Source organism: Ptychodera flava, chromosome 6 (assembly GCF_041260155.1).
Source record: "Ptychodera flava strain L36383 chromosome 6, AS_Pfla_20210202, whole genome shotgun sequence".
Taxonomy (NCBI): domain Eukaryota; kingdom Metazoa; phylum Hemichordata; class Enteropneusta; family Ptychoderidae; genus Ptychodera; species Ptychodera flava.
Genome location: NC_091933.1, coordinates 5,536,206 through 5,546,102, shown reverse-complemented (window position 1 = coordinate 5,546,102; position 9,897 = coordinate 5,536,206). Strand labels below are relative to the sequence as shown.

General features: G+C 38.7%; 1 protein-coding gene across 1 annotated transcript in view; it reads left to right on the top strand.

Moving 5' to 3' along the window:
• The first annotated feature begins 3,442 nt into the window (after positions 1–3,442).
• LOC139134674 (non-structural maintenance of chromosomes element 3 homolog) overlaps positions 3,443–9,897 on the top strand; it is a 38,393-nt gene continuing 31,938 nt past the window's right edge. The window contains exons 1-2 of the mRNA XM_070701642.1: positions 3,443–3,644; positions 9,268–9,378. Of these exons, the coding sequence (XP_070557743.1) occupies positions 3,606–3,644; positions 9,268–9,378 (150 nt within the window). The 5' untranslated portion in view covers positions 3,443–3,605. The remainder of the gene's footprint in view (positions 3,645–9,267; positions 9,379–9,897) is intronic.

Below are 9,897 nucleotides of genomic sequence, written 5' to 3'. Positions count from 1 at the left end.
CATACATACATACATACAACTATACAGGAGATGACACCAGGAGGACTGAACATTGACTGACTTATTTATTCCCATGCACTATTTAATAGGCAATATACAGGTGCAGTGCCATTGTCACATGCAACGGTATGACCATGTAAACATTAAATTAGGCGCTTTAAATAAAATTCTTTGTTTGCCGTTCGCGTGCTGGTAGGTTTTCAGAGAAAAGTAAGAAAACAAACACAATATTAACACTATTACAATTAAAAATAGTATTTTTCCAGAGGAAATCGAATAAAAATTGAGCTTATGTTAATACACTTGTGTTTTTTTCAGTGTTCGTTTTTCCCTGGCTGGCTGGTAGGTTTTTTTGCATTCCAAGGATGGCAAACAAAGAATTATCTTTAAATGGCCTTAGCTCATATGTACAGTGTACATATGGACTGATTGAAGAACAATTTTTCGGGTGTTCGAATCAAGAGTGCGTTTGCCGCCTTGTTTCTACCGTGTATAGAAACTAAAAACACGACTACCCCTGTAAAGTTAGCACTGGCAAGTTGAGTGTCACAAAGCATGACATACAACACTTTCCGTTGACAAACTTGAAATGATCGACGTACCAGGTGGTAAGGCCGCGTTCAAAAAAAGTGGTGAGGGGGGGGGGCTGGAGGAATTCAGGGGGGATTCGAAAATTTTTGGGGTAGTCGAGGGGGGACTTGAAAGTTTTGCTCTGCCTATAGGGTGGGGACCTGAAAATATTTTGACTCCGCACATTTTGATGTCGTCCAATGGTTCTAATGTTAGTAATAATTAAACAAAATCTAGAACTGTTTTGTCATATTTTATGTCTTTAATCTCGAAAAAGTCTAAAAATGTATGAATGCCATTATTTTCACAGAACAAGTTGGCCTTGTAATGGGGTAGGAGCTACAACTGTTGATAATTTGTTCAATATTTCTATGCAATGTATCAAACACAGTTTCTTGGTGTCTTTCTACAGCATGCTGCTGAAAAACACAATATTCAGTTGGTCAACAAAGCCCGTTCGTCTAAATATTGGTGATAATTGAATGATGCAAATGCACGGTACACGTAGGCTGTGTTGGCAAGCTGAATACTGGATAGCTCAACATTCTGTAGGGAGTAGAACAAGAACACAATTGTATAAACTGAACAAAAATATTGTCAAAATGAAAAGTTAATACAACTACTGCCCTGCTACTACATACTGGCAGTGACAGTGATACATGTAGCTCTGACTCTGATGTAGTTTAAGAAGAGTTTCGGTCATAGGACACTCAATTGACAGTGAAACATACATCTTATACTTGTACACAAGATCCAGCCAGAGAGCAACACATGGAAGACTAGGGGACTAACAGTTACCATGAATTTTTGAATTCTGGCATATGAGAACAATCAAATATTAGAAAAAAAAGATGGGGTCACCATACTTGATCTTATACAAATGTACGATGAAAAGCCAGTTTTTCTAAAATCACTTAAAATCAATATATAAAACCATTCATTTCAAGTTCATGCAGTGAATGAAATTTTCACATCTCATTGTACCAATAACACAAAAGTAAAACTCTGAACAGTAAAGACTGTAATTTAAATGGAAAAATGTGTGATTAAATGGAATGTTTTATTTATTATCAAATTTGCCATTATTACACCTAAAATTTCTGAGATAAAAACATTAATTTCATGGAATATTTTAACCTTCCAGTATTGTCAATTTTGTAAAACATTTTATAAGTGGCATCTAAGTTGTATATGTCTTGTACTTTTGAAAAAAAAAATCGGTAGGTCACTGTGCTCATTTTTTCACAATTTGGTTAAACGTAGCCAGGAATACACAATTTTCGTACTCTCTCATGATTGTCATTTTGTGTGCTTTTCAGCTGGTGCCATTGAACTGGCCAGAGTTGGATAAACTCAAATCGGCTTAGACTGAGAAATCAAAAAAGTTCACTGATGCATTTAAAAATGAATCAATTTAAGAACTTGCCCTAGGTATATGGCTCTACAACCTGCTGATAAGAGATAGTGTTGAACATTTGCGTGCAGAACGACACATTACACGTTTTTTTTTACTCTGCGTGCATTCCTAATAAATATGCGGCTATATGGTAATTAGGGGGGGGACTTGAAAATTTTTGAGGGTATTGAGGGGGGGACTTGAAAATTTTTGAGGGTATTGAGGGGGGATCTGAAAAAAAAAGATTTCAATCGCGATTCCTCCAGCCCCCCCCCACCATTTTTTTTGAACGCGGCCTAATGCTCACTTTCTGTCTCAAGCCATTCTAGTGATAAGAAACACTGTACGAACGAGCTCTGGATGTTGTTTGCAAATATTACAGTTTCGGTCAATTTTTTGAAATTAAAAACCTATGTGTCTTCGATGTACTGTCTCAGAATCCAAATAATAAAAACTAGCTCATACGCTATTTTTACCGACATACTAGGGAAACGGAAGCATAATTAATCGATTCTACACTTCACCTAAGACATTCATTCACTTCTAATATGAATGAACTTTGTCAGTTCGACATCAGCCATCTTCCTGAGTATAATTATAGTCGATAGTTACCTGGACCGTCAAGAATGTGACAGGCAAGGTGTTTTCCCCGTAGCAGTTAAATATGATGCCGTTGTGCGCACATACTGTACCGATAATTGGGCAAACTTTCTTCTCGTAGTGGACCGAAAGAAAGGACGACAGGGCAATTGAGACGAACAGACATAGGCTAAAATCGCAAACGTTTAATCTGTGTATGTTTCGATAGACTATAGTGATAGACATTAATAACTCGTAACTTCACTCATCAAATGCAGAGTCACGGCATATAAACGATCCAATGACATGTAAAAGCCATATTGGTATTATTTGACTATAAGCTTATACTCGACGTTTCAAGACATTTTGTATGAATGATGTAGTATCAATAACGTCTCATCTATATTATCCAATGCAGTAAAAATATATACGTATAACGTATACCAGCATATTAGTAACCTGTAATTCGGTGTCAGTGTTATTACATGTAGCAGTGACTTTCGATGTATTTTGACTTTTGTATTTGTTCAGGCTGTAAAGTACCGTTTTAATAAATATGTCCTTCTGATACTGAAGTCGCATCTTGAATCTTGAATATGTTGGATCTATTGGTCAGTCGATTTTTTTAATTCTTACTCAATTTATTGTTGTCTCTAATGTATTTGCTGCTTTGTTTAGGGGTTGTTTGGTTTTGTTATTTATTTGTTGCTATTTATTTTTGTTTGGTTGTTGGCGGTTTGTTTTTTTTTAATTTGGTTGTTTGCGTATTTGTCTGTTTTCTTTTTGGTTGGTGTTGTGTTTGTCAGTTTCCTTTTTTAGCTACCAGACGTGGATTACAGCTTCATTACAGGATCTTGGATGTCAATTTTGATGTGTTTCATGGACATACGCATGCGCACCATTTTCGCGGGAATAAGAGATCATTTCCGGTTTACCTTACGACAAGTCAGCTGTGTGATGTGATGTTGTGTGCATTGGAAGGCATTATCACCAAACGAAGAAGCTAGAATCTGAAGCAAGGCATCCAACTATTGTCTAATTGTTGCGAAAAGATAGGGACATGCCAAAAGCAACCCAGAAAAGACCATCTTTAGAAGTGGTAAGTCTGAATGTCTCGTTGATACACAGCCATCAAGGCACAGGCATTTCGACTCACATTATCACCTGTGGTCTATTCCGCTCAGCGTCCATAGACGTGTGTACATATGCTCTTCTTCTCTGGCATATGTACACACGTCTATGGGGCGCATATATAGACGCAGAGCGGAATAGACCACAGGTGACTGTGCAAGAAACCGTCACTGACGCAACCAGTACTCAATACTGGTTGCAACAGTGACGGTCTGCCTCCTGTTGATTGAGTCGAATGCCTGTGCATCAAGGCATCGATAAATGACATCATGCATCAACATCAGTTCCATTTTCCTGATGAAATTTTAATAATAGTTTTAGGTAAAAGATCTTTTTTCATCACGATATGTAATTTATGCAATTCGTAGGTGAAAGTGTTCAGTCATGTACATGTAACTGTACAAAGACCAAATGTAATATGCAACTTGAAGCTCTGCATGGCACGGCTTTACCAACTACGCCTCCCACTGCCGCACTGGTAATGGTATGGTTACACACAACACTGACATGCAGAGCTACGTACATGGTAGCCATTGATACCCCCCCCCCCCCCCCCCCCCCCCCGTCTTAAAACTTCAAGCACAGGGACGTAGTCGGCAGCTTTGTCAGGCTATTTTCCTTTCCGCTCACACACGAGTGGAACAGCCCTGGCAGAGCTACATCATTGTGCCCCATCTTTGATTGTTTAAAAGCCCCATGCAGTACATCTCCACATGCACAGAGTTATGTTTTTATAGCCAAACAATTTCATTTATCCGATAGGGTATGGTACAGAACACTGGGGGTCCATAGCTGTGGTGTTTTCAGACGGGATTCCTGCCTTTTACGGGCTGGTTTTGACTTTTACGATTTTAACCCCGCCACCACAGCTATGGGAAACTGCATAGAATAGCATCCACGTTACGCCCTACAGCACCCTTGTCGCAACTTTGTTTGGCGATATTTCGAAAAGTTTCCATCCAAATTACAAATTGCCAACACCCATCGACAACTTGGTTATTAGGGACTCACCAACACCAGAAATCCGCTTAAAATTGACGGAAATATCACCCTTTTTCCAGCTTGAACCGACATGACTACCCAGAGACCGCCAATTTGCTAGCGTAAAACTGTTGGTCAAGCTCTCTGCAGAACGTCACTACAGTGACGTAGCTGTGACCTCTCAACTTATAAAAACAAACTGAGTAATTCATCTTTTTTCATCGATGACCATCATTCGTCCAACAGACATTGCCAGTCTCACATAACTGAAATTAAACTTAACTTGGGGAAAAAAAGTTCAGTGCTGACCAACAGTTTTACGCTAGCAAATTGGCGGTCTCCGGGTAGTCATGTCGGTTAAAGCTGGAAAAAGGGTGATATTTCAGTGAATTTTAAGCGGATTTCTGGTGGTGGTGAGTCCCTAATAACCAAGTTGTTGATGGGTGTTGGCAATTTGTAATTTGGATGGAAACTTTTCGAAATATGGCCAAACAAAGTTGCAACAAGGGTGCTGTCGGGCGTAACGTGGACGCTTAACTCTACGCAGTTTCCAATAGCTGTGGTGGCGGGGTTAAAATTGTAAAAGTCAAAACCAGCCCGTAAAAGGCAGGAATCCCATCTGAAAACACCACAGCTATGGACCCACAGCTAATATGTATCTTGCCTCTGTTATAAAATAATACTCCTTTACAGTAATAAAAGCTGCGTAGTCCGACATTTTCATCAAAGTGTGGTACATGTAGCTTCAGTTTTTTGACTTCAAACTTTCAATCATGTTGACACTGGGTAGACGACACAGATGCCCTGTGCCCCATGGGAAGGATATGTTTTTAAACAAAAATTAGGATGTGGGTAAGTGACAACCTACACACATTTACTACCAACCTGTTCACTGAACTGTCCTTTACACAGGTTCATACTCACTGTCGATTACAATATGATTTTAGTCGAAACCACAGGCACGGCCATAGTTGACAGCGCTTTTAGTGTAGTAGTTAGGGAAGGCAAGACAGGCTGGCCTCTCCAGTGAACGTTGTTTGCCGTGAAAAACAATCAAACTCTTTATATGTGACCACATAAATGACATCGATCGATGGCTATTTCCCCCAACAATTAATGAATGACTTTTGGTACCTGAAAAACTGGAATTAATACCATATCTGGGCCCCCAAATATCTTTTCTCTTCATCTGGACAGCTGCTATATACGCTGGCCATTTTGAAATTGTACTTTCAAACCACAGTTCGGTGCGCGCCCCTTACTGTCCCACTTTAACTTGTGACCTTTGAGTGGATCCTCAGACATTCGCAATGTTTCGGCACCAATTTTATAGCAAGGTTCGGATGCAAATTTTATACTGTACTCGTCCGAGTATAAGCCCCTGCTCGTGTATAAGCCCCCCCTACTGATTTCAGAGGATTTTAGAAAATGTATTACATCCGTGTATAAGCCCCTACCCTAGTGTAACTCAAATACAGAAAGGTTAGGAGAGTATATTTGGTCATTTGACTTGGTAAAATTACTTTTAGATAATAAAGAAACTATTAACAGATGTTAAAACAATGGGAAACTAGAGTTTCCGTGACAGCATCGTAAGGAAAATGACACGTTTTGCCAGTACTATCTTGATTCTTTGACCCTGCTCACCCCCGTCGCCTAAATAGAATAGTCTCACTCACGTCCGCCATTGTTTATTTTCATTCAAGGCCACGATGTTTTCATGCTCGAAACATGCAGTTTCTTTTGTTTGAAGCAATTATCCTTTCATTTGTGAAGACTTCTCCTGGTGACTATTACAATTTTCACTGCTATGTTGTTGTTTTCACAAAATGTAGACAGTTTGATACTAGAATATTGAGTTGCCTTTCCTTGTAGGCAATGCATGCCTGTTCACATCAGCAGCATACATCCTAGCTGCAAAATTGTAGCTCTACGGTGAGGCGGTCGGTGTGTTTTGGCTTTTGCGACCTCGCTCACCAGTAGAGCTACAATGCCGAAGGCCCTGTAGCATACAAAATAAGCGCGCCACACATGGCGCGGCATTTTCATGTAAAATCCCACATATTTACTGCATTTGGTCGTACCGATTTATCACTACTGAAGACTAAACACTATACTACACTGACCTTGTCGTTAATGGGGTTTGGTATTAGCACAGACACGTCGATCGCGTTCCACAAACGTTGAGCGTGTTTCTGGGAGCCGCCGGCCATTACCGGAAGTTGGTAATGACGCTTCAAGAATTGTTTTTGGAACGTGATCGACGTATTTGAACAAATACCAAACCCCATACACGACAAGGTTAGTGTAGTATAGTGTTTAATATTCAGTAGTGATAAATCAGTATGACCAAATGCAGTAAATATATGGGATTTTACATCAAAATGCCCTGCCATGTGCAGCGTGCTTATTTTGTATGCTACAGGGCCTTCGGCATTGTAGCTCTACTGGTGAGTGATGTCGCAAAAACCAAAACTCACCGACCGCCTCACCGTGGAGCTACAATTTTGCAGCTACATACATCCATGACGTCTGTGTTTCAAGTTCGAGGTTTTTTCGACTCTGAAATTTCACCAAAATGTCACTTCTGTATTCAGAGATTGTACAATCAATTTCTTTGGATGTGTAAGTCGATTTTGAGGGCGATAGAAAGATCGAGTGGTGTTGAAAAAAATCGTGCATAAAATTAGCATAAATTAAGCGTCCATGGCAGATAACATGGGGTTGCTCGAGTATAAGCCCCTCCCCTAGTTTTACTGCTGTTTAGTGTTGCCCAACTGGGGGCTTATACTCGGACGAGTACGGTAAGAATTGGTGCCTGTGCTGAAACAAAATTTGCAAGTTTTTAAATTAAAGTTGACCTTCGCAACCGCTCATATTCAAAAACTTGCAGTATCCTGCGTGATTTTGTATGAACGTCCTCTTGGCATCTTTTAGACAAACACATCGCAAGATAGTGCAGGGCTGATTCCGCGCTTATCTTACTAGTGTCGACAGTAATTCAGACATCTTTTCCGGCAGCATGACTGAATAACTTGTCTCTAAGAGTCTTTGCAGTGCGAATATCTGAGTTCCTCCAAGGCTTTGCTGTAGTAAAGCTCCTTGCTGTCGCCATGTTGCAGTGATACTGTTTCCAGCTGGCCATGCCGTGACTGACCCACTTCACCTGGCAATCATTTCCTCTGGGTTAGTTTACAAAATGGTTTTCCCTGTTATTGTTGTTGAATGCACAGCAGAAGAGGACAGTCCCTTGTGCCTTTGGCACTCAGCTGCTGGTTTTAATATGTCCAGCTACTTTCCAAATGCCCAGCTAACGCCTTCGGTGCTACACTTGCGATTCTCCACACTGTTTTATGTGCTAGAGACTACACTTATAAGAAACAGAAAAGGCAAAGGGACTGTTGACAATCTAATATATCTATATTTATCTATCTATTTTATATATATATATATATATATATAATATATATATATATATATATATATATATAGAATATATATACACACACACATATATATATATATACACAATACACACACACACACACATATATATATATATATATATATATATATATATATATATATATATATATATATATATATATATATATATATATATATTATATATATATATATATATATATTATATATATATATATATATATATACATACAGTGTGTATATATTTGTAATTATTTATAACGCTCTGCTTTTAGCATGGGGCATTGTAATTTCCCATGAGGACATCTGTATACTTGTGCATACACCCACACATACACACTCACACACATACTCATACCTACACTGTCAACTTTGCTTACAGATTCAAATGAGGTAAAGACAATAGTATCTATGTGTATCTGATATCTCTGAAAATACACGTTAATGAAGCAACAGCTATGCTCGCTTAATGTTCACTTTGGAACAGAGTACATTCACCCTATCTTTCAGTGTGTACATAAACATGCAGAGTACAGGGTGATTTCTGGAAGGTATCTACTGTAATTTTATATGAAATAATCATTTTGAAAAATTCACCTTTGTTGTTACAATGGGCTAGCCAGTCTCAAATCATTCACAGTAGTATGATTAATATTAATAAAGAGGCACTTTTCAATAATAAGGTCACATGTTAATTTTGATCCCTGTAATTTCATGGCCATTCCATGCAACATATGGCCAGACAAATGAATTTTGATATATCTAGTATGTGCAGCACTGTATCAGTCCAGACTGCCAGTAAATTAATTTATGGCACAATTCTTTTCCCTGATATGTCAAATTCTTGATAATTTTATGAACTCTATATACATCATTTTGATAATTAGCTTCCTGTCAGATATGTACACTCCTCCAGTACATTATCTAGGTCCCAAATTATTGAGATATGCTTATCTGTGATTTCAACTTAAAAGGAATGCAAGCTGTCCCCTTTTAGACTCCATTTAGAGTAGGAATTTTAGTTTTTTTGGCGTGCATGGATGCGCAAATATAATTTATTCAATGTAAGTGTAGATAAAATCCGAGATATGTAATGTACATAATGGATAACACGAATTATGACTGTTAATGATCACAGGTAATGACAGAATTTTCGTTTTATGCAGGATGATGGTGATGATGATGACATGGAGATGGTGTTGGCCAGTCAGTCACAAACGATGACCCAGGCAGAGAAAGCAGCAGCCCAGCTCTCTCCAGACACATTAGAGGCCAAGGTTAGCGATGGCATATTTACTCCATCATGATCAGAAAGTGAAACAGCTATGCCTTGCTAGAGTTTGTCGGTCAAGTGTTTCCTCACCCCCAGTTAATTGGAGATCCCACTGACTAGGGAGTGATTTCTTTGAAGAAGAATATATCACATATCATGAGCATAAATTTGTATATTGCAGAACACAAGAAAATTTTAAGAAATTCCTAAGTTGTCTCAAAGAGTTCAGTGATCTTGCAAATTAGAGACCATACCAACAAACAGACGTCACCCTAATTAGTCCCTGACTAATCCACTAGAATTTTGCTTTTACAAAAACTTCCATATGTGTAAACAGTGTAATACATATATTTGGCGAACCTTTTCCTGAATAAAATGTACAGTAAATCTATCGTGTTACCATGTATGTCATGGCATGGTCCAAAGTGGCCAGAATAGCTCTCTCATTAACCCTTTTCCTGCCGAGCGCCCTTGTCCGTTATTCTCCCAAGTCAGTAGAAAACCGCCCCATAATATGTGCCTG